The 24,145-nt window shown below is 43.8% G+C and overlaps 2 protein-coding genes across 2 annotated transcripts in view; both read left to right on the plus strand.

Annotated features, from left to right (window-relative positions):
* Nucleotides 1-3,430, plus strand: part of LOC130404842 (ankyrin-3-like) — a 77,908-nt gene extending 74,478 nt beyond the window's left edge. Inside the window, exons 46-47 of the mRNA XM_056609777.1 lie at nucleotides 64-140; nucleotides 1,374-3,430. Of these exons, the coding sequence (XP_056465752.1) occupies nucleotides 64-120 (57 nt within the window). The 3' untranslated portion in view covers nucleotides 121-140; nucleotides 1,374-3,430. The remainder of the gene's footprint in view (nucleotides 1-63; nucleotides 141-1,373) is intronic.
* Nucleotides 3,431-3,706: 276 nt separating this feature from the next.
* Nucleotides 3,707-23,961, plus strand: LOC130404844 (coiled-coil domain-containing protein 6-like). Its single transcript, XM_056609780.1, has 9 exons — nucleotides 3,707-4,156; nucleotides 5,273-5,422; nucleotides 7,183-7,311; nucleotides 7,820-7,923; nucleotides 9,327-9,487; nucleotides 13,059-13,215; nucleotides 13,354-13,454; nucleotides 17,812-17,933; nucleotides 21,100-23,961. The coding sequence occupies exons 1-9, from the start codon at nucleotides 3,899-3,901 to the stop codon at nucleotides 21,304-21,306; spliced, it is 1,389 nt and encodes a 462-aa protein (XP_056465755.1). The 5' UTR covers nucleotides 3,707-3,898; the 3' UTR covers nucleotides 21,307-23,961.
* Nucleotides 23,962-24,145: the final 184 nt, after the last annotated feature.

Here is a 24,145-nt window from a genome sequence, read left to right on the forward strand (position 1 = left end):
CAACCATATAAGAGCAACTTTCAAGTTGTAAATTTCTGGATTTGTTTTGTTTGCTCCTTCCAGCAGGCGGAGGGGACCAGGAATGGCAGGAGAAAGGAGGAGAAGAAGCTGAACTCGTAGTGATGGTGGTCTTCTGTTAGGTGAGCTCCCTCAACAGCCCACAGCATTAAGCCCGAGGCACATGCAGCGCACATTTTTGTTCATGTTTGTTTGTAACGCAACCCAGAAAATAAATATAATTGTATTGTTTAATGACGCTAGGCACAAAGAGACCCAAGTCGATTTCTGACGTGGAAATTCAAAAACTGTTTTTACCATCTGTCAAGCTATGGTGTGCGTTGGGCTAAAGCCTGCCTTCTTAGATGCTTGTTCAAATCTCCCCATACAAAAACATACAAAATTTTTAATTTATTTTCTGTTAATTAGTTTAAGCAAAGGTACGTTATTTAGCCTGTGTTTCTATGTTACATTGAGCTCCACTCCACTCACCCATATTATAAAGTGACCAAAAGGACATCTTCCACTAAAAATAATGTCCGTTATCTCCTAAATACCTTGCTGCTTTTAACTGCAACTATAACTATGTCCCCTAGTGTTTGTATTTCAACCGTTCCCCCACACCAGCTTTAACACTGACTTAGCTGAGTTAGCTTTTGCCAGCCCTGTGTTTGTGTGTGTCTTTGTGGGTTTTTTGTTGATGTTTGTGAATGTAGGAGGACTTAGGAGGAAAATACACGCGATGCGTGCGTGTTTGTGTGCGCGTGCGTGTGCGCACCTGTCACACAAAGACACACATTGTTGTGTGGGTGTTGTTTGTCTGTCAATTATATTCTCTATAGAAACAGGCCTAGTAATCACAACACACCTCAGGGTGGCATTGTCCCTCTGACAGCATCTGTGTCTCTTTTTGTCCACCAAATCCGACACATGAAAAGAATTTGAGCGCACAACAAAAGAGATTGTGATCCCTCTGGTGAAACCAGATCCCTGCCTCTGTTTATACACCACAAGATGAACGCATTGAGTTTCTGTAGGCCGTTTAAAACCAAACGCAATATGTTATGTATGTTATTGCTAAGTTTTGTTTTTTATGCTAATCAGATTCATTGATAAATACAATATATATATATATACTTACCATGGAATAGCCAATACACTGTTTGCCCACAGTCCAATTATTTGACTCTCTATGAACACAACAAATTGCATTTAAAGGACGATAATCTTTCAATGTCATTGGTAACAGATGTTTCAGTGAAGCCAGGAGAGACCGTTATGTTGATTTGATCACCCAGATCAGATTTGTCATTTAAATACTAGAATTCTTGTGTGATCTCCTGTGATCTTCTAACACATTGCATTGTGTCTTCCAGGTGGGCGGAAAACCACGTGACATGTTTCCCGAGAACAAGAGGGTGCTGGAGTGCTCCACTGGTTGAGCTTCTCCTCCTTCACTGGCTTTGAACAGAGCCAGAAGAAGCCTTGTTCCACTTCAGCATGCATATGGGAAAACATGCACTTCCTGTCAATCAACAGACCTGGAGGTCCCTCCCTTTCCTGTCTGTGGAGCCGAGGAAGATGGTTCTCCTTCCTTCTTTGTTCTACTCCGTATGTGCCATTGGTCCAATGGTGTGTTTTGGGGGCTTTTCTGGAGTGCTGTTTGATTGTACCAACCGAATAAAACGACAGACAGAAATATCACAACAACAACAACAACCACAACAACACTGGTGCAACCGAACTTGTACTTCCTTGTGTCCAAATATGGCACAAAATGCTCCAGTGGTGGAAGAAATGTAGGAAGTTTGTGAGACTATCACGCAAAACAGAACACCTCTGACACTTCAACACTCGCCTTATAGTTTTTTTCTTGGACCCATTATTATCAGGATGTAAATTGTTTGGGTTGTTTTTTTTCCCCTTTCTTTTTAAAAACTGAACTTAGACGATACTTTTTTCTGTACATAAATTTACAACGTGTAAAATTCTTAAGAAAAAAAGGATAAGCTACAGGTAGAGAATGCACTGAGATGAGCTAACTTTTCAAGTGCTTTCAAAATTTATTGAAATGGTTCCACTTTTAAGGAAGATTTGAGTGAAATTTCCACATGTTCTTGTACAATTAATTATTATAGCAGGTATAATGTTTGTATATGAAAGAAGCTGATTCAATTTTAACAGGAAAATTTCCACACACAAAAAAAGCAAATTTCAGTTATTCCCGATGTGGGAATGGATTAAATCCTTTTAGAGTATTCATATTTTCATGCATGCTGTTCACATTATTTTGAGTACAATTTTTACAAGTTTGCAAACACTGTATTCAAAATTAAATATAAATCCCTTTATCCGTGTAGACATATAGCCCTAAAATTTGTCACCAATTTTATATTTTCGATTTCAAAATGATACCATTAAATCATTGGTCATGTTTGGGGATGAGTAAACCATACAAAGAAAAAATACGTTCTATCGCTTCTTGAGGGTCTAATGTCTTGTCTGTCTATGTTAAACGGAAGGGCAGCTTCTGCTACAGGAAAGAAATCAGCTGAATGTAAATGCTAGTAGGCTGGCTCGCTGTTAAATTATAACTGTGTTGTGTGTATTGGCTATAAGGTGTAGGAGTCTCTGTCCACTGTTAAACTGTCTGTGTAGCAGTGTGTTGAGTTTGGTTTTCAAAAGGCTGCTGTGGTATTCAATGAAAAACTGGGGCATTTGATTTTGGTATTTCCTTTGTTACAAACCTACACACATTAAGGACACATAAAGGCATTTTTTTGATTGTAGCTGAAAGTTAGACAATTGTATGACAACACACTGGATGGTCAAAGCAATTATTTAAGCATTGAATAAATTGTGTTTAACTCTAAAACTGTGTGATCCTTTTAGACTGAGCGTTTGTACATGCAGTGACGAATAGAATTGTTTTCAATAAGTCATTGGCAAATCTTACTTTGCATTAGGCACTATTTTTTGTATTGGTTTTGAATAGATGCCCATGTAGTTCAAGTGTGATGTTCTACTGGTGTGTTGCCTCAGACTTTAGTGTGCAGATGTTTATGATGCCGACATGAACAACTATGTTAAGGACTTTGATTTTATGCAAATGAAGTTAAACTAGTTTGTCGTGTCAAAATCCCCTTTTCCTGTTATGTCAATCATGGGGGAGGGAATCCTTTGATATGGTTTAACAAATAACTGTCCATTTTGTTTAATATGTGTTTTCACCAGAACAGATTTTTCAATGTACAATTCTTACTAACACAGCCATTGAAATGTAACTACTTAGCACTTTGGGTTTTCAATCTTCTTTTAGAGGCTATAGCAGATGGTTCCAACACAAATGTTTTAGACATCTTTAAAAAAACTAAATTAAAACAAACAAAATAAAATGCATTGTCTTTGAAATCACTTTATTATGTTTTTGTTTGTTTCTTCCTGTTCAAACCAGGTTCAAACATCAGCGTTCTATCTATGAACAATTATGATCAATTTTCTAAGTGTTTTGCAATGCACATGACACAACTGGGATGAATATGAGTCATATTTGAATTGGTGTATCTCACCTTTGCATCATATCATATTTTGGTGTTAAGCTTATACAGACTGGTACTGCATAGTGTAAGTCATAGATTACCTACCCCCTGCGACCAATTCCAAAATGCCTCTATGGATCCATAAATCACACACTCATGTCTTCTGTAGGTCAATGCCGAAAGCAGCCGTCAGGTGTCGCTGCTTCGTCGCGCGTGGGCAAGGTCACACGGCGTTCCGTTACGAACGTGCGTGATTACTCCACCAGCACCGCGGCCGCCGTCGTCTCCTCCACACACCACACCGTCGTCTGCTCCACACTCGGTCGTCTCCACACCACACCACACACTGTCACTGCACAGCCATGGCGGACAGTGCGAGCGAGAGCGACACCGACGGCGCGGGGAGCAGCTCGGCCACCCCGATGTCCCTCTCCTCGGCGTCCAATTCGGGGAAACCGAGTGTAGTCATCTCACAATTCCGATTAGAGGAATTAACAAACCGCCTGGCTTCTCTACAGCAGGAGAACAAAGTTCTGAAAATCGAGTTAGAAACGTTCAAACTCAAGTGCAAAGCCCTGCAGGAGGAGAATCGGGACCTTCGTAAGGCTAGCGTCACCATTGTAAGTAACACAAGCTAACTAGCTAACGCTAGCCCATGTTAGAAGGCACACTGCCCGTACACAAGTCCACCAGATAACGATGGTGTTATGTTGGTTACCAGTCTTAAATGTACACCGAGTCTGTTCTATGAAGAGCCGTGTTGTAACAACACCGTAGAGCCACCTCGGGTGGGCTGAGCATCAGGGAGAGGGCTACTTGGCTAAATTAGCAAATGAGCGGCTCGGCTAGCCTGACTGTCTGTGAGGGAGAGTCAGCCAGTTAGCACGCTTTGTTTTGTTTTGCCATGCTAATGGATAACGTTAATGGGTTTGCGCTTAAGTAGACGCCACGATGGAGACTGTCACATTGGATGATCAAAGCCATTCATAATTTGATTACTTAACAGTTGGCTTGTTAAGGTGTTGTCACCACGTTATGCCACCAATGCTTAGTCCGATTGCTATGTGTATATTGTCTAGCCGTAGCGTTGTAGCATGTATCAATGCGTCACTCGTCCCCAATTATTTATCTATTATTCTGAGTTTAGGTGTAACCAATTTTTTGTTACGAACGTCTTGATAACGTGGGCCTGACTGGGTGGTCCTGCTGGGTGCCCAGCTCAAATACTGGCCAGTCCGCCTCATCACACTGCCCACCTCTTCTGAGCAGATATGGTTAAAGCTATCTATTCATATCTGATCGTCTTTCATTTTTAAACGTGTAATAGATTTCTCCGCCGTCCAACGTAAAAGCGGTCCTTGATCTCACTAATGGTTAGCTAGTCGATATGAAGCCGACGAAGACGCTACACATATTTCGAACACCACAGCCGTGTTTCTCTTCATACCTTCTGTGTTAATCAAACCCCCGTTTAATTTCTCCACACAGCTGTCAGTCAGACGTTCTTTTTCATTTTCTGTGGTGCAAACGAATATTCTACTTCCTGTTTGACTTTGCCTCTTGTTGGCAAATCGCAGAGTGCAGATGTTGGAATGGGTGATTTGTTTGTGTATGTCTGTTCATCTGGATGTGTGTGGAGCACAGGTTTTTTATTAGAAAACAACGTTTTGGACTGTATGTTGTGTTGTATACACCAGGCTCTCACAAGTCTGCTCTATTTGTGTCCTGTTTTGCAGCAAGCGAGGGCCGAACAGGAAGAAGAGTTCATCAGTAACACCTTGTTCAAGAAAATACAGGCCCTGCAGAAGGAGAAAGAGACCTTGGCCGTCAATTATGAGAAGGAAGAGGAATTTCTCACTAACGAGCTGTCAAGAAAACTCATGCAGGTGAGTCCTTTGCACAAGAGAATGCGTTATTTTTTAAAATAAAGCTCCTTGAATTGTTAGGGATTACTAATGCTCCATTGTAGCGTGAAAATGCATATACTAAGCCTTGCAATGTTACATTTAAGTATCATGTGCCCCAGTGTTTCCCACACATTGACGAGACTATGGAGGCCCGCCATAGTCTAATTTCGGCTGCCATAGTCTCTGCGTGCACCCCCCCCCCCCCCCCCCCCCCCCCCCCCCCCCCCCCCCCCCCACCCCCCCACCCCCCCCCCCCCCCCCCCCCCCCCCCCCCCCCCCCCCCCCCCCCCCCCCCCCCCCCCCCCCCCCCCCCCCCCCCCCCCCCCCCCCCCCCCGTCAACAATCGCTCCATACCAACCCCCTTCCCCCCCCCCCCCCCCCCCATAGTCTCCAAAATTTCTGTGGGAAACACTGTGCCCTCTGTATTGTTATGCTTTTGTTATACGGTATCGTTGTGTATGTCATGGCAGAGTGTGCTGGGGGAGTCAACGCGTCACGACCAACTGTATTGGTTTTGCCCGACAGCGTAAAAGGCCTAAGATGAATACGGGTGCCAGCTTCTCTTAATGGCTCTCAAATTACTCTTGTTTGGTCCAGAGGATTTTCCTCGTCTTCTTCTCCCAACATCAGGACATAGTCTGAACGCTGGCTTGTTACAAATACGGGGGATTGTATGGAGGGACCTGGGAGCTATATGCCCGGATGGTGGTTTGTTGACGTGTTAAGATGCCTGAATCCGGCTTGGCCACTCACTCGTGTGCAAGCAGACCTCGGCTAAACGCTGTGCAGATGGGCTTGTTTTTAGGCCTTTTGTTATCTCTCTTGTGTGCTAACATAAAACAGACCTACATCTGCTACTGCCCCAAAACCTGGCATGGACATGCGGGCCGTAGTTTATGTGCTAGCACTGCTACAGCACGCTCTTGTTGCACTCTGACGTGTCATACTGTGAAGTTATGTAGCAGTAAAACAAACTAATGTGCGGCATGATTGTATAGAGGGCTTGTGTTTGAATGTTTGTCCCAAGGCATTTCTCTAGAGATCCTGCATGATAAGGCTGACCGGAGAAAAAAATTCGCTGAATATCAACCAATCCACATTCGATGCACGCGTACTATGTCCGCCTAATGGGTGAGGTTTCGCGTGCAGAAGATAAAATCAGTAAGACTATTTGAATGGGGTTCTGGCTTATTGGTTCATGTATACATGGATACTGCACAGTTGGTCATGTGTGAACAGACAGAAGAACAGAAGAAAGCTTGTTTGTCTTCTTGTGGAGATTTTCAGCCTTCTGCATATACATTAATTTTGAAACATTTCCTTTGAATGGATAGTATTCAGTTTTTCTCAATACTGAGTCATTCTTTCCACATTCCAAATAAATGTCCCCATTTGGAATCCGTGCTGAGCTAGAGTTCCCTATTTCAAAACTTCCAGCTTGGCCATTTGTTCACAAAGGCAATTCTGTGGAGAAATACCATCAAAGGAGTTAATGCAGCATGGTACATGTAGCCCCCCCCCCCCCCCCTCTCTTTTCAATAGATTCCCTCTATGTAGGCCAAGTGGCACAATCCGACACCAGATCTGCCCGCTGTAGTCATCAAATTGTTTCTCGGTGACTCACACGTCTCCTCCTTCACCATTCCCATAACTCCTCTTCAACTGCCCTTCTGTTTCCTTCGTTTTTGATCTTGTTTCTGTCTTTATTCACCACATGCCCTCTAATCTCTCCACCTCAGCTCCAACACGAGAAGGCAGAGCTGGAGCAGCACTTGGAGCAGGAGCAGGAGTTCCAGGTCAACAAGCTGATGAAGAAGATCAAGAAGATGGAGAACGACACCATTTCCAAGCAGCTCACGCTGGAGCAGGTACGGGCGTGGATCAGTCCTCAGTCAGAAGATGAAGTCATAAAAGACACACACGCATTCAATGTACCTGCTGTATACTTTTTTTAATATTCTCTCAATAACATAGCCCCACATACGTCCGACAAGTCTAATAGGACAGTGCTGTCATCGCATTGGGATGAGCGTATGTTGCGGCTCCCCAACCAACCAAGTGTGTCAGCATGACATTTGTAGAGTGACGTGATGCATTTCGCCTCTCTGCTGTAATCACTCGAGCATAACATTAAGTGCTGTGAAAAAAAATAGAGACCACGGTTAATTTCCCACAAAATATGTCAACCATCATAGTGTTCCTGTAATCGAGTCACTCGTAACCCACATCGCAGTGAAGCTACTCGCTCTACACCGGACCGTGGGCAGCACAACGGTTGCGTGGGTGGGTGCAACTGGGTTCATGAATACTCACCGTTGGCGTCAAGCTTTTTGTTTGGCCAAGTGCCGGGCTCATGGTAACTCCTTTCTCCTCCAGCTGCGGCGCGAGAAGATTGACCTTGAGAACACATTGGAACAGGAGCAGGAGGCGCTGGTCAATCGGCTGTGGAAGCGCATGGACAAGCTGGAGGCGGAGAAGAGGTGAGGGTGGCTTGGCTTGCATTCAGATGAGAAAAGCACACCAAATAATCAGGGGTGGGAATCTCTTGGCACCTCATGATTCGATTTCGATTATGAGGTCCAAAATTCTAAAGCGATTATCGATGCATCTTGATGCAACAATTTTTTTTGTTTGCATTTCAATGCGTGATTTTCAAAAATATATTTATACATCTGTTTGCTTCTCAGAGTTTGCTAATCACTTCCTACTTTTGTGATGATCATTAAAGACAACAGATTAATTAAATTATCTAATATTTTATTAGGGAAAGCTTAGAGAAAGCTTTTGTCACAAATATGATTTTCTATGAACAGTGCAATAACCAATGCAGCTTGCATTACAACATCACAATATGGAAGTATGTAAAAAAATAGGTTTCAGTTTTATTTTATTTCTAATATTTCTTTTCTATGTCATTAAAGAAAAAGCTGCTCTTGAATTAGAAGGAGTTCTTGTCTCTGGCTGTGAATTTGCATGCATGCTATGCGTAGGCTGAATCGCAATCGTGTCAAGACAAATCAGATTGGCCATTACACACTGGAGATAAATGTAATAATTTTATAATTAAAAAAAGTGTCCCTCTGGCGAACAAATGTAAAAATAATAATAATAATAATCTGATTATCAAGTTATCTGCATCGAGACGGAATCGTCCTAGAGAGAATTGCGATGCATCGAAGAATCGATTATTTTTCCCAACCCTACAGATAATATGGACATGGCAGGAGGATGGAAGCTTGCATGTTGCAATATGGCTCCCCTTTCATCAGCTTTACTTTAAAACAATCAAAATATAGAATTATCCACAGCCATTGTCATTTTCATTTTAAGCATACCCGAGTAAGGTCTAACCTAATGTACATTTATTTTATGTGGCCTTTCCAGGTTATTGTGTAACTCAAAGTACAGCTTCTCTTTATCTGGGTCCAATAAGGCATAATAATACAGTAGGTAGACAAAGGCACAAAAGACCATCCGCCGAGTCTTGGTTACCTGCTGATGGCCCAGTTGAACCAAGTATCTGCAGGGTGTGGCTTATTTAATTGGCTTTATTAATTCAGTTTGGTGTTCAAAAGGGTCAGCAATGTGAAAGTGGTTCTTCCAGAACACTGCTATTCCATCTGTATCTCTTAATTTGATAACTCGGGTCAGGAGAGGGAGAATAAAGAGATATGTTGCCAAAGAAACACGTGTATACGGCATATAGCATTACACCCTGCCTTAAACCGATACTTCACTCCCGTCCCTGAAATGGATGCTGTTTAGTCCTTGGCGGTTGGTATTGTAATAAGCATGTACCTCCTCACCGCCCTCTGTCTTAGCCCACCGCCTGCTTCGCCTCATGACTCACAATGACCTCATGTATATGTTTGGTTGTCCCTAGGATTCTCCAGGAGAAGCTGGACCAGCCCGTGTCGGCCCCACCCTCTCCCAGGGATGTTTCCATGGAGATCGACTCACCGGAGAACATGATGCGGCATATCCGCTTCCTGAAGAACGAGGTGGAGAGGCTGAAGAAAAGTCTGCGCACCACCGAGCTACAACGTGAGTGACCCCCCCCCGACCAAAGGCCTCGTCTGCCTTCTGCATATACATGACCTGCTACCATTGTAGCGCCTCGGGTTTGATAGGAGGTGAGAGAGAGACCAAACCCATCTCTTGGCTTGGTATGAGTTGACCTTCTCTGGGTTTGGTATGAGTTGACCTCCTCAGGGTTCGGTATGAGTTGAGGGTTGTTTATCCATCGACTGACCTGCCATTGTGATCCCTGGAGGTCCCAGATAGTGGAGGTGAACTATTGTTTTTTTCTAGATATGCTCAGTCTGAAGGCAATATTGGTTTCTCGGGTCTTAAGCATTTGCCCTACATTTTGTATTCAAGAGAAATACGAGTGCTCTGTTCAACGTACAGGCTGATGAGTTCAGAAGCAGAGAAGATGTTGGAGATCTGTTTGTTTCTTTCCAAATAGGAATTGGGCACAGATAGGGATGGGAATCGAGAACCGGTTCTTGTTCAGAACCGGTGCCGAGTCAACCGATTCCTTGGAATCATTAGCAAGCCTACTTAACGATTCCGCTTATTGGTTCCGGTCGCGGCAAATGCGTCATGACGTCACACACACGCTGCTTTGTTTTGGTTCAGAACGCAGCAAACATGGCACCGCCGAGGAATGCGCCATGGCGTCGCGTTTGGTGCGTTCACACCAAACGCGACGGGGCGACAAGATCCCATACAAAGTGAACGTAGAGACGCGTATCGGGCGAATTGTTCCGAGAGAAAACCGGCGACAAGTTTTTGTCGTGATGACAGTCAATCAGCGTTCAACAGCGTGACAACTGAGTGACATGTGTAATGTAACAGCCAATCAGCGTTCAACCGTCAAACTCAGTGCAGTGCAGTCCGGGGAGAACTGCAGCATGGAGGAGAAAGTGATTGTTGCCGTTTGCGACTCCCGGAGCTCTATATATATAATAGTATAAAATATAATATAATTGTATATATAATATCACGGCCAACAGCTCTGTGTGCCTCCGGATGGTCGTAGCGTGGGGAGCTCTCATAGGGATTGGGCTTCTCGGGGTTTGTTTACCGGCGTTGCTATGGTTTCCGGTCTTGTGTGTTCCAATGGTTTATTAGGTAGGGCCATCTAATAAATCTCTGTCTAATCAATACTTCATTTTGTTTATGTCAGTTGAATTTTGTTACAAGTTGAATGCAAATGAGCACTGTTGGCATTCCAAAAGGCACAAGCTCTTACTTGACTGTTTTCAGTCAGTGTTTTTAGTTGTATGGCACATAATGATGGCATTTGGGCTTAAAAAGCCAATCATCTATTTTTTTGTCTAGACCAATTGATTTGAAAATCTACAATTTCCTAATACTAGCCGCACTGATCAGATATTAAAGAGATTTAATACAAACAAACACATTTGTACTTATTTTCTCACCCAATGAGAATCAATAAGAGAATCGACAAGGTATCGGATCGATAAGCAGAATCGGAATCGTGAAATTCTAATCAATTCCCATCCTTAGGCACGGATGCCGTGGGAAAACCTCCATATATTATTTGTTGACTATGTGGTGAACATGCTCCATGGCCCTTCTGGGATCTACAAGGCTGGAGGTGAATGCGGCTCTGCTTTTTCCAACGCTTGGGATGTGATTGGGGAATATGGCAATGCCTCATTGTAGAGAAGGGGGGCTTTGTCTGTAGAGGTGCTGTGTGAGCGATCAATGTTTACATCCCGGTCCATCTGCAGAACCCCTTTGATAACTTTGGAAACGGCTTCTGGGGCGCTGGAGTCCGGTTGCGCTTCGATGCCAACTCTCCAGATACCGTCTCATCCTCCCCTCCATGTCCTTGCGTCAGTCTGTCAAAATTACCCACCTGGCCTTGAAGGCTGGTCCCTGTGACTTGAAGTGAAAGCACTTCAGATCATCTGACACGTTCGATAGGCCTCCCTTCATGTCCCGATGGTCCACTTTCATGTGGGCTATTTCTGACCGGGTGGCGGCCATGTTGTTTGCGATTCTAGACCGCACCGCTTGTAGGTGGGCATTAATATTCCCCCTGTTGGTGTTGGTGCCATTAGAATATTTTAAATCTCTCCCCTCAGGGAGGATAGAATACTTTCTTCAGCCGTACCTGAACGTCTGGCCCGGATGGGATGCGATTGGGACCATGAAGTGCTATGGCCATATCCGTATTTTCAAAGCTTTTCCGCCGTTCACATCGATGTAACTCGTATAATTCTTGCGGTGTCTATATTCTCGGTTCAGGGAACCTTAAGGCTGGTCTTCATATGAAAATAGCAGTTCAGAAGGAAAATATTGGTGATTCCACCGCTCAAGAGGAATGTAGGTCAGAGTTGGATCTGGGCCACCTGGGTTGGACAGGAACACCACACAGGCTCTGGTGGCGACCCGGGCAACACGGCTCGCATTCCAACCCCCGGTCTGGGCGCGTCTCGCTGAGGTCACGCCGTCTCCTCTTCTTCACACGCCACCAGAAGACGGCCCTTGCCCTCGTCCTGGCAGGACCTCCGCCGCTCTAATACACTCGTGGTCGCCGCCGTCCTGACACGCGACACTGCTCCGTAACCGATAGGCACACAGGCATAGAGAGTCCTAGGTGGCCTGTGGTACCGGTGACCAGTGTCGGGGCGGTGCCGCCTGGTGCACAGTGTGTTCCCAGACCTAATGCACTGCTGGAGGCTTATCTTGTGTTTGTTTGCACTGCAGTGCTTGCAGTACTACTCAAATGCTTGTGTTGTGTACATTTCAAACCCTATTTTGACGGGGGTGCTGCTTATAATGACCTCTCTTGGCAGTGTGTCCTGGGTGAGGCTAGCACAGGCTGACGCAACCTTTTATTTCTTCATTGGCATGACTCAGAAGTCATTTCCTCAGTTCAATTGGGTTATAGATTCTCTTAGTGCTTTATTCTTACTTTTATTTCATGGCATGACAAGTTGTTTTTGCCCTTTACTCAAGCATCTTTACCTTGCTTACATTTGTCACCTCTACTCCCATTTAATTTTGCCATCATGCAACCAGTTCTCTTAAGAGCATGTTTATTGGAATACAAAGTTGATACCACTAGAGGGAGCCTCTTCTTTGCATTTTCCCACTGGGCATGGAGGCTGAGTTCAGGATCAGGAGTCATGGACACAGACAAGCTGATGAAATCAAGGCAGCACTAATGCAGTGGGCCTCATAGCCCACTGCATTATTTCAAACTGGTCTTGTCCTACTTTGAAAACGAGAATACTCTTTCTGCCCCCTTTTTCTTTTTTTTATGGAACTCAGATATTGGGTTTCACAAATGTCCCGCCATCCTCGTGAACAGAACTCTTTTTCCGTTGTTTGTTGTGCCTGTGTGTTTGATCCGTTGTTCCAGCCGCTTGTGTGTGGTCACTTCACTTGAACGGCACCGGAGTGAAACCTGTTGGGTTTGTCGATCTGGTGTTTGCACGTATACGCAACCATCATTTTTATTTGCATGTTATTTACCGGCATGATTAATCGGATCCATTTCCAACGTCGACCACAACTGACCCTGACGCGCACCCCCCCCCCCCCCCCCCCCCCCCCCCCCCGTGTGGTTCCACAGACACGGAGAAGCGAGCCCAGTATATCGAGGAGGAGCGGCACATGAGGGAGGAGAACATCCGGCTGCAGAGGAAGCTGCAGCGGGAGATGGAGCGCAGGGAGGCGCTGTGCCGGCAGCTGTCGGAGAGCGAGTCCAGTCTGGAGATGGACGACGAGAGGTACAGCATCCCCGGCAGCACCGGGGCGGGGTCTTTTCTCTGGACGGGAATCGTCAAATTTAATAAAGTCAATATGCAGTGTTTTATGGACGCGGTGTAAATCTCGGTGTAACGTGTGTGTGTGTCCCCCCTCCCCAGGTACTTCAACGAGATGTCCGCGCAAGGCCTGCGAGCCCGGACGGTGTCCAGCCCCATCCCCTACACCCCCTCCCCCAGCTCCAGCCGACCCATATCTCCTGGTGCGTATGCTAGACCCCCCCCACACACACACACACACACAGTTTGACCCTGTGTTTACCGAGTTATGTAACAGAATGAACCTTCATATTTGCATCCCACACACTTTGATATGATTTTTACAACACAGACGTGTTGTACAAGTGGCCACAGCACACTCATTTTTACAGACGATAGCATATCGGACACCATCGACATCCATCTAATAAGGTACAAAGTTTGATGATAATAGGGGAATATTATGCATGTTAATATGCAGTGTTGCTGCCGATCACCATATCGTTTGCTTATCGCCTGGAAAGAAAAATTACTTCGTCATTTCCTATTCACTAACGAGGTCAGACTTCCAAAACTGTCGAAACAAACAAATGACCACCTCGCTTAACCATTGGACAGAAAACAATGGTATTAGGGGATACATGTCTTCATAGAAACTAGGCCAGCGTGTGATTTTATTTGTTTCCACTGACCGTTTAGCCAGAGACGGTTGATTCACAACCGTCTCTGGCTAGGCCCCAGAAAGAACACCCAATCGCTCAAGTTTTTATTGTGCATATAAAGCATAGAGTAGATATCCCCGGTAGCTGGAATGTCCCTTGAGAATGCACATCGCCCCCTTGACAAAATAACACTTTGGTTTCCGCCACATTGTGCTTTGACCAAATCATTTAATCCATGTTGGAACCTGTCCAAACATGATAACTGGAGATGGACTAAGGGAACCCGTGGACTTGTGCTACTGTTGCATGTTCCATGTTAAACATCCCACTGAGAGGTGTTGTTGAATTCAAGGGAATATTTACAGAGCAAAGAGGCACGTTGTTTCAAGGTATGGCTGAGCCACGGTCTCATAGGGTTGATGATTTTAATAAATCTGTTCTGCTTCAAGTAGCAGGCCCTGGCAGGTGGAAGGCATCTGCTGCCTTTTTAAATGTACATTGTGTTCGAGTTAACTGACCCTTAAAAGCCATAAATGCCAGGCAAGGTCCAACGCTTCAGGAGAAATTCCTCTGAGTGAGAATTGATTTAAAGTAGTCTGGTAAAGGTGAGCTTGTTGCTTTTACTCTCCTAATAAGGGTTTCTGCACAGACTTCACATTCAGTAACATTCCTCCACAATATTGTTTTGCTTAAATCACCGAATGTAACAACCATACATTGACTTGCGAAATAAAAAAATTCTGCTTGCACGTTAATAGTATACCCCAAAGGTCAGGGCATCTTCCCCTTTGGCCAGTAGAGTTGAACTCGAATGCTGTTTGACATTTTCCCACACTACAGGAGACTCGAGGATTACACAAGAAGTCTATCCGAACAAGCACTTTGATGGCTAGCTGGTGCTAATGAATCCAACACATCATGACTTCCAAGGGATTGTCGTGAAGGGTGCCAGAGCTTTGTTATGGGTGCTCCTCCGAAATCATAAAGTGCATACTTTGAAACATGTGTTTTCTGGTGGCACAAACATTTCAGCCATCCAGTCTTACCCCTGTGTCCCTTGCGTTGTTTAGAGTGTTTCGTATGAATCAGCAATATAGGAGATTCCTTAACACTCAGATGTGTGCCTGGGGACTCGTACCGATTTTGACTAGTGGTCAGCAATGTTGTTCTGACCACTAGTTGCAGTGTCTGACCTACACTCAGATTTTTTTATCATAACATTCATGGACTCAATGATTGTCAATGGTTTTTATAAAAAAAAAATATGTTGAAAGTGGGGCATACAAAGTAATGGTTTTGTTTATTTTCATTTATATTAATTTGTATTTTGGTTTATTCTATTTAATGTATCTTGTAATTTGGACAATGGTATTGTGACACAAAAATAGGTTAAGGTTAAGGCTATAGTCAACCGAAGAAAATCTTGTTTGACCGATATTCTACCAACTCTACAACAAATCAATTGGATAGAAATTAATAGTAATACATCTGACCGTTATGTAGTGTACTCTACCCGGTAGCCTAAATATCACATAATGGTGTTTGGCGGAAGGCAGTGGGATTCAGAGCCACTTATTGTCACTTAAATGTGAAGCGGGTCACACCAGACAAGCCTCTGAGCGTTGCTTAGTAGGTGCACAACACTAAGAGCCTTGTATATAATTCTTATTATCATTAATGCTATTTCTAACACAATATAGCCCATCACTCTAAATGAAATGCATCAGTCTGCATATGTCCCTCCCACCCCAAAAAAATTATGGATTAAGAAGTGCAGTTTTCCTTATGAAAGTAACACGAGCGATTGGCTGACCAATGAGAATTCTGTCTAACAAATGCACATCGATCAATTTATTGACCACTCGACAAGAACTTGACAGCCTTATGAGAAATTATCGATTTTGTTTGTACTTTCCTTAAAGGGAACTACTTGTTTCCTCTTTATCTTTGGGTCATCCGTCTACTGTAGTTGATATCTGTCCTGTACAGTAGCGTACCGTGGGGCTTAAGTCAGGGCCTTCAGTAACGAACTCCACCAACGGCCAAACACTCAGACATGCACACAAATGTCATATTGGATGCCGATACAGCCAACACAGCCACAATATGCGCTACTGCATAACATCCACAACAAGACAGTTGATCTTAAGCAACAACAGCGCACACCACTTTGCATTGCTGCAGAGCTAATGCAGCATCACCATCAGATCTTTCCTTATGTCACTCCACAACCAGATTTCACATCACACACATGACACAAAAACAAGTGTTCAGTTATTGTTATTTTCACTGGATGCCTTTGCAACTTCAATGGATTCAGTAGCCTATAGCGACAATATTACAAGTGCAACGCCAGTTCATTAACAAAAATGAAATCTACAAGTAGGCCTTTATGCTACATATTTTACAACAGCTATTCCAGCCAGAATATTAATCCTACAGGAGTACTAGTGAACGGGTTCATTTAATATGCTTATTAAACGACATCCACACACAGCGTTACCATTAAGCCTAATGCCCAAATTCCAACAATATATTTGTGTTTCCAACCATTACAAAAAATGCTTTATAAACTAGTATCACAACAACATTATCGCTCCTACACAGTGCAAAGTAAAACTCACCCATCACCCATGGCCTGATGTTTTAAAGCTGCCTTGGTGAAGCTGTTAAGACTGCTAATTCCAGCGCTGTTCCATGTCCCCTCACTGATGTTGAACAGCAAACACGGCCAGCAGAATAGCTTGTTCTGAACTGTGCTAGCCGTTAGCCAGTCATAGCGGCTGTAGTTGCAATCTGTAAAGTGAAGCACAAAACCTTTTACCGGCCTGGGCCAGCCCATCCAGCTTCGGTGTAGGTCTTCCTCTTGAAATTATATCTGTCTTCTCTCCAAACGATCGCCTTGAAAAAGGCAAACGAAGGAGATCAGAAACAGGATCGTTAGATGCTGTGAAGGCAGTGGCCATAGTAGTTCACTATCAACTCTGTACCGCCAACGATTCAAAATTCGCTGATGACATCACCGGGGGCCAGCGTCGGCATATTGCTGGGCCCTGGGGGCGTTCTATTGCTACACATCAACATTTGATTGGCTGATTACACACGTCAGTCAAATTTATCATCCAATGGGAGGTGGCAGCTTCAGCGAAAGGCTAGCAATACTTTTAGTGCTGGCCCCGCTGGTCCATGTAACCTAGCTGTGATAGGTTATTCAGCTGAGCTCAGCCTTACAAAAAAAAAACGGTTCTCCTTCTGGAATTATGTTGTAAGTACTGAAAAAAAGTATGGAATTAAGATGCGTTCAGACACAAATTAATGTCATTTTGAAAGATGACATTAATTAAGATGACATTAATTTGGGCCAGCTGGGCCTTCTCTGCTGGCCCTGTCAAAATCTAAGTGTGTGTGTGTGTGTGTGTGTGTGTGTGTGTGTGTGTGTGTGTGTGTGTGTGTGTGTGTGTGTGTGTGTGTGTGTGTGTGTGGTGTGTGTGTGTGTGTGTGTGTTGTGTGTGTGTGTGCACGCACTCGCGTATGTGTATATATATGTATAAAAAAAATAGATCTTGTCAGGGCCAGCAGAGAAGGCCCTGCTGGCCCTGACGGCCCATCACTGGTCATATAACACTGAGGCCTTATGAGGATACATTTTTATCGTAGTAAATATAGGCCAATGTACACATGTAAACGGCAAGAGATTAATTATTGGAGACTTGATTATGTGCTTTGTTAATGCATACACTTATTGACCTATCTAATGGAGTACCATTTTGTAAACACATTAATACCGTATCTTATCCATCCATCACCCCGTTGACTGAAATTGGTTCCTGCCTGTTCTCTTCTTCAGAACAAACATTGACCGTAGACCCCTGTGCTCTGTGTTCCTAAACGCCCGCATGGTTGTTTTTCCCCTTCTCAGGTCTGTCGTACAGCGGCCACACAGTGGGCTTCACTCCCCCGGCCACCTTGTCCAGAGCCGGCATTTCCCACTACAACCCTCCAGCCCTTCACGTCCATGGAAGCTCCTCGCACGCTGTAGCGGTAGGTCAAAAGGACGCTGTGCATGCTCCCAGTGTTCATTAAGCAAAACCAAATAAGCACATAGCATGGCTGATGGCTTGTTGCAATAACCCTGCAACTTAATGAATAACATTGAAGTGTACTTTTAGCTTGATGTGTTCAGCAGTTACGCTTAAATGACCTAATTGTGACACATCTTAACCGAGAGGTTCCCCAATCAGCTCCAAATGTACACATTTCATTCCAAATTAATTTCAGCTTTCAGAAAATGTTTTTCAATGCAGTAGATCAAATCGTTTTTATTTTTTAAATGTTAAGGGAAAATACCATATTTCATGTCTTGCTGATGAATCATATGATTAATATGAGCTCTCGGAAATTATTATCACCCCTTACCCCTTTACTTTGCCTCTGGGTGCAATTTTCCCTCCTTGCAATGTCTCTAAGCTGGGTGACCAATTACCGTTCTCATGGGGTTGTGCCAGGCCATTCACTTTAGAGCTCCTGTTGAAGGATTTTAGAGTTCAAGGAAGTACAAACCACACAAAAAACGTAGAAAGTAAAAACCACACAAAACAGTAAGGAAGTACAGTCTTCACAAAATAGTGAGGAGAAGGGGGATTCAGGCCACATTCCTACAATCTTTAGTCTTTCAAGTTCTTCATTTTTATTTGCCCTCTTGGTATTATTTTATTACATTTTAAAATGCAGTTTCAACACTTAAAACATTAACTAAAGAGTTGCAAGTTATTTATTTACAGAGCCAAAAAATTGTTTTTAAAATTGCACCTTAAACGTTGACTTGGTATCACTACTTCACACTGTTCTGTAATCAATCCTTGATTCCATTGGGAAATATAATCCTACAGCGTTTTGGACCTGCCTATGGACTGCTGACGTCTCCAGTGCTTGCACAGCAGGAATTACTTTTATTTCAGCACCTTCCTATGGAGTTATGTTCACTTTGGAAGTGAGCTCCGGCTTACTTAGTTTAGCACACACGGCTTTTAGGGGCAATAAAACACTAATGGGGTCAAGCAAAGATTGAATGCGGATTTAAGCCTTCTATCTCCCAGATTTATTATTTTTTTATATTCTGATTTATTATTTCACCTGCCCCTTACCTGTTTGTTTGTCATCAAATTTATAACGTCAAATTTGCATTGGATTGCATCTGATTTATTGATTAGATATGAAGTTTAGATATGAAGATTTTGCCTAACCAACCCCTACTAAAACTGGATGCACCAATCGCAGAATCCTTCTTAATGGTTAAAAAACATATTCATAATTATGTTTGTTATGGAAATCATTGCGTACTGATTATTTGAGAGTTAGAGATTATTGTTCATTTGTTGAGCCAACAAATGAATTAAATGCGTTCATTTTTAATAAAAGACTTGTGTAGCCACTGTTTACTCAGGGTATGTTCCTATTAGGGAACTCAACTGGGCCTTGTGATGAGGAGGCTGACTCATGCTGGATATGGTCGCATGGATTTATTTAGGGAGGCCTGTATCTGCTCTGGGCATATGGTGGAACCCATCATCTCTGGATGGTGTTCACTACCTGCTAATGGACATCACGTTCCCAGAACTTGTATAAGAGGTGCTCAACACACTTCCCATCTTGAAAGCACCAAAGAGCCCGGGTCTTATCAATGACCTCCTTATTGCGGACTCCCCACCCTGTCTTCTGGCAGATTGAAGCTCTCTGGTCCATCGTAGTCCAAAAAAACATGTGTCTGCTATAAAAGCTGTATGATGCCAGCTTTGTTCCTTAAGGTTCATAGTTTGCTTTAATTGTCCCCTGGCTTTATTGCAAGATTTGCTATGTCAGAGTGTCCGAAGATTTCAGATGTGAACTCTGATAGTTAGGGTTAGGGGGTCATTTGGACAAAACAAGACACATACAATACTCTGCTATTCTATTACATTTTTTAGAGGGGGTCTGCTATCCTTAAAGCACCGGTTTCTTATTGGCAAGCTAGTGGCCTTCAGCTCTCAATTAGTACAACAATCGGCGTGGTGTATATATGGGTATGCTACTTACTAACCCTATTACTGTATTTCTACTTGGATGATTATTTTGTCCCAACCCAGGCAACCTTTTAGAAAACCTCCACTTCCCCCTCTGTCCCTCCCCCAGTCGTTCTAGAGTTGACTACTGTTCTCTCCTGTGCTGGTAGCATTCAGGTCACTCTGGCCAGTCTCCCGTAAGTGTCGGGTCGAATTCATTCTGTTAAACCCATTGGGATTAACCATTAACACGGCTAAGAGCCCTGCAGTTGAGAAAATGACGCTGATGTGATACGCCTGGCCGAATCTTGATCAGCCACTGTTGAGTAATTGGCAGCACCTTATCACTTAGGCATTCTGAGGCCTCGGGCCTGACATATTGAATGAGAACTCAAACCGGAGGATATTTTCTCCTGAAATCTGTTCATGAATACACACCCCTATTGTTGCCAAATTTCGAAAAGGAATTTTGATTAAGAAGATTATAAACTGCATCATTAATTCTCGCATGAAGATAAATATTTGCTCTTTCCTCGTACAGCCTACACCAGCCTATACTGACGGTAGTAAGTTCCAAGTTCATAGTACAACCTGTTTTGTTCGTCTCGTTGTAGCGGACTGTACAGCTTGATTAGCAACGCCCTCTGCAATGGGTCCACCCAAGACATTAAGCCAGGCCTCGACCTAGATTCTCGCACAACTATTGCATTTAATTTCCTGTGGGCTGCTTTTCTCAGCACCCCTCTTCTTACCATCTATCTCCTTACAGTGCTGCCCCTATGATTCCTAAATGGACTGTTTAAGGGTTTCAACCAATGGCTTCACTGAAATGAAAACTGAGTCTTTTGTTTCTTCGTCTCTCGCCACTTACTTCGCCTCCTGCGTCATTCTTGAGAAGCAGAAGATTGGGTTCTTTGGACGTGTGTGGAAAGATGCAAAAAACAGATTACCAGGTCAATAAAATCGGTTACAGTCTGCCATTAGCGAGAACCCAGAACTAGCCATTTTTAGATAAATGCCACTTTGGGACACGCACCACGTACAGTCCCACAATAATCCCCCAGCCACTGAGCCTACAACTGTGTTTAATGTGACTGGGGAAATGTCAAGAAGGTTGTATGTCAATAACCTTTAACAACTGTCCTTTTTCTCCTATGCTCCTTTTATAGAGGCCCTCCCCGCGAAGAAGCACCAGCCCCGACAAATTCAAGCGTCCGACCCCGCCGCCCTCCCCCAACACGCACTCGGGGACCCTGGCGTCCCAGCCCGCGCTCCCCCCGCCCGCCCAGCCCATGGTCCAGTCCATGTCCTCCCCGGCGGCCATGTCTCAGCAGGCCTCCTCCTCCATGCAGCAGCAGCCCCCCGCCCAGCCTTAAGGCCTCCGCCCCAAGGTGACCCCCGCCCTGCCCCTACCCCCCCGCCAACACGTGTGACATGGAACGCCCCCGGCGCTTACAGCAGAAAGCAGCTTCCATCTTTATCAGCCCCCCCTCCCCCTCCCCCTCCTCCCGGAAGTCACATGTCTCTTCACGCTCTTCTCTTGCCGACTCCAAACAACAACAGCGCAAAGAAAAATAAAATGGAAACAAAAAAAAGTGGCTTATGTGGTTTGAAGTTTGCGGGGTGGGGGTAAGGTGGGGGCGGCGCCGGACCAAGGCGCCACGGCACCCTGGATGAAGCTGGCTCCGCCCCGGGCGGTGCGCAATGTTGGTTAAAACGCTCTTAAAAAGGAATGGACTGACTGAAAATGAAGCGCTTCTGGGATTGGTAGGCTGGTTGTCTGTTCATCTTCTGTCCTTGTACATGTATAATTGTTCTGTTTTTTTTGTTTTTTTCAGTCATATTATTGTTTTTTTGCTTGGGACTTTTGCCGATTGGAATTGTTGTTGTGGCACTCATGAGGAACGTGACACAGCATCTCATGGTAGTGTTTTTATTTCTGATTTCATGGATGTTCTGATGAATCAACCGTTGGATGTATAGCTTGATAGGCCGGTGGATAGATGTGTCCATCTGCTCCATGCCTAATAATACCGCATTTGATTGCAGTACTGTGCCCCTACCCACTATAGCTCACCTTACTTATTTTGTCTCTAAAGCATCGTACGCATTCGCCGCCAACAGTTACACGCAGCTCTGATGAGTCTTTAAGCGGAAATGGAGGACTCATCAACTAGGAAACAGTTCACTGAGTTACAGGGCGTCGACCAAACCCAACTAGCCACCCGTATATATATCTACATTTTCTTTACGATAAGCAGATCCAAGGCTGTGCTGCCTTAAAAAAAACAAATATACACAAAAGATTCAGCAGTGACCTAAAGGAAATCAGATCATCGGTACAAACACAACTTACTCGTCACCTTCGGTAGGCGAGTGATACGGGATGTTGCAACATATTCACGTCACTTGCGACTCTCCTCCGCTCTTCCTCTCTAGTTCTGAAAGCTTCAATCATCCTATGGATATTCCTCATCAGAAAAAAAAACCATAATGCTCTTTACACTAAATATACATACTGCTAAAACATTCGTAATGAATGGTACTGTTGAACTAAATTTCTATGTATGATTAAAAGCTCTTGAAGACTACTGAACTGCCTTGTTTTTATGAATGGATTGTACTTGGTATATGTTGTGGGACATTTTAGGAATTGGGAAACCATAAATGAAAGTACATATTTACTTGATTTCAAACTAGATCAGTCCTGAGTTTCATTAGGTTGAGTCTCACCTTGAACCTGGCACTTGGCTTTTATAACCAATAGAAATCGAATGGGGCCAAACGACCCCAAACCAATCAAAACATTGACTTGTAAACAGTATCCAAAGGCACAGCACGAGTCCCTGATTTCTTAAGAGATCTTGTGTTATTTGCACAGCTACACACTGTTCTCCATTACAGCTCATGCTGGCTCACTGAAGCGGTCCAAACTGGAATGGAGATTTGAAGGGCAGTCACTGAGCTTGGTTACAGTACAGAAAAAAACTGCCCAATTCATACAATCTGTGCGTTTCCCTCTGGGGTGTATCTGGGTATTTGTACGTCCCTGTAACCCTGCTGAGTTTCACAGGAAAGATGGGATAGCTGGAGTGATGTATTCCAAGATATATTTTCACATGTCAGTGCATTTGTATGATGATCGACGATGCATTAGCGCTTCGGAAAGCTGTGTACAACCTGAATCCAGCTTGGGTCATTGGGAACCCTTTGCATTGTAGAAAATATGTGTGGTGGACCACTGAAAAGGCTTTACAGTATAATATAAATATGTGCTATACTGTTAATGTAGTCGTCATTCCGTGAAAGTATTGCTTCAGACTGATGATGGGAACAAAATCTTAAGTTCCCGTCCTCATCACTGATAAGTGACATTATTTTGGGGGATACAAAAAGCAAGAATATTGTAATCAAACGTTACTACTTTGTATTGCCTTTTGTGCAGTAAATCAAATATCTTAGCAAGAGAACTCAAGTCGAGCCAGAGGGGTTAGGTCTGGCTAAGCCTACATCAGACAATATCAGAAAACACATGCCTCTGAATCCCCAATTATTACCAGCTTTATAAAGCATGTCATGAATATAAGGATCTCAAAATGCAGCATGAGGGTTTAATTAACTTGTTCTCTTCAACTGTCGCTGTTCAGCGTTAAGGGGATTATAGGGTCTTAGTCGGCCGAACATTCTTTGCTGTGGACTTTTGACTGTTGGAAAGGCATCAAAGTTCCACAAAGAATTAGTTAAATGTTTTAAATTGGACTATCTGCACACATCTCAAAATCACCATTGTGATTTTCTGTCATAATTATTTTAGGCCTAACATTATATCTGTTGCCTTTCTCCAGTAGCCTACGGGTTGGGTTAGCGTAGTTGCCTCCACTTTGGTTTTAGACCACTACCAATATTCCTCTTGTTGCACATAGTTAGACACCAAATATAAATGATGACCAATTTACTCTGAATAGCCACATCAAACTAGGCATTTAGGCTGCGTGACCTAGGCTATTAGAATCCCATTGGCCAATTATTACTTCTAATAATTGTATCGAAAGGATAATTTCCATACAATTTAGATTATTTTTCAACTCTGCATTTTTCCTTCTTCATCAAACTCTTCAGAGGAAGGGGCCCAGTGTGAGTTCTGCCCATCCCGAAGCTCATCTGTGACTATTAACTCGTTACCACGTTATTGCGTCAGTGCACGTTATTGCGTAG

The sequence above is a fragment of the Gadus chalcogrammus genome, chromosome 15, assembly GCF_026213295.1.
Source record: "Gadus chalcogrammus isolate NIFS_2021 chromosome 15, NIFS_Gcha_1.0, whole genome shotgun sequence".
In the NCBI taxonomy this organism is placed as follows: Eukaryota; Metazoa; Chordata; class Actinopteri; order Gadiformes; family Gadidae; genus Gadus; species Gadus chalcogrammus.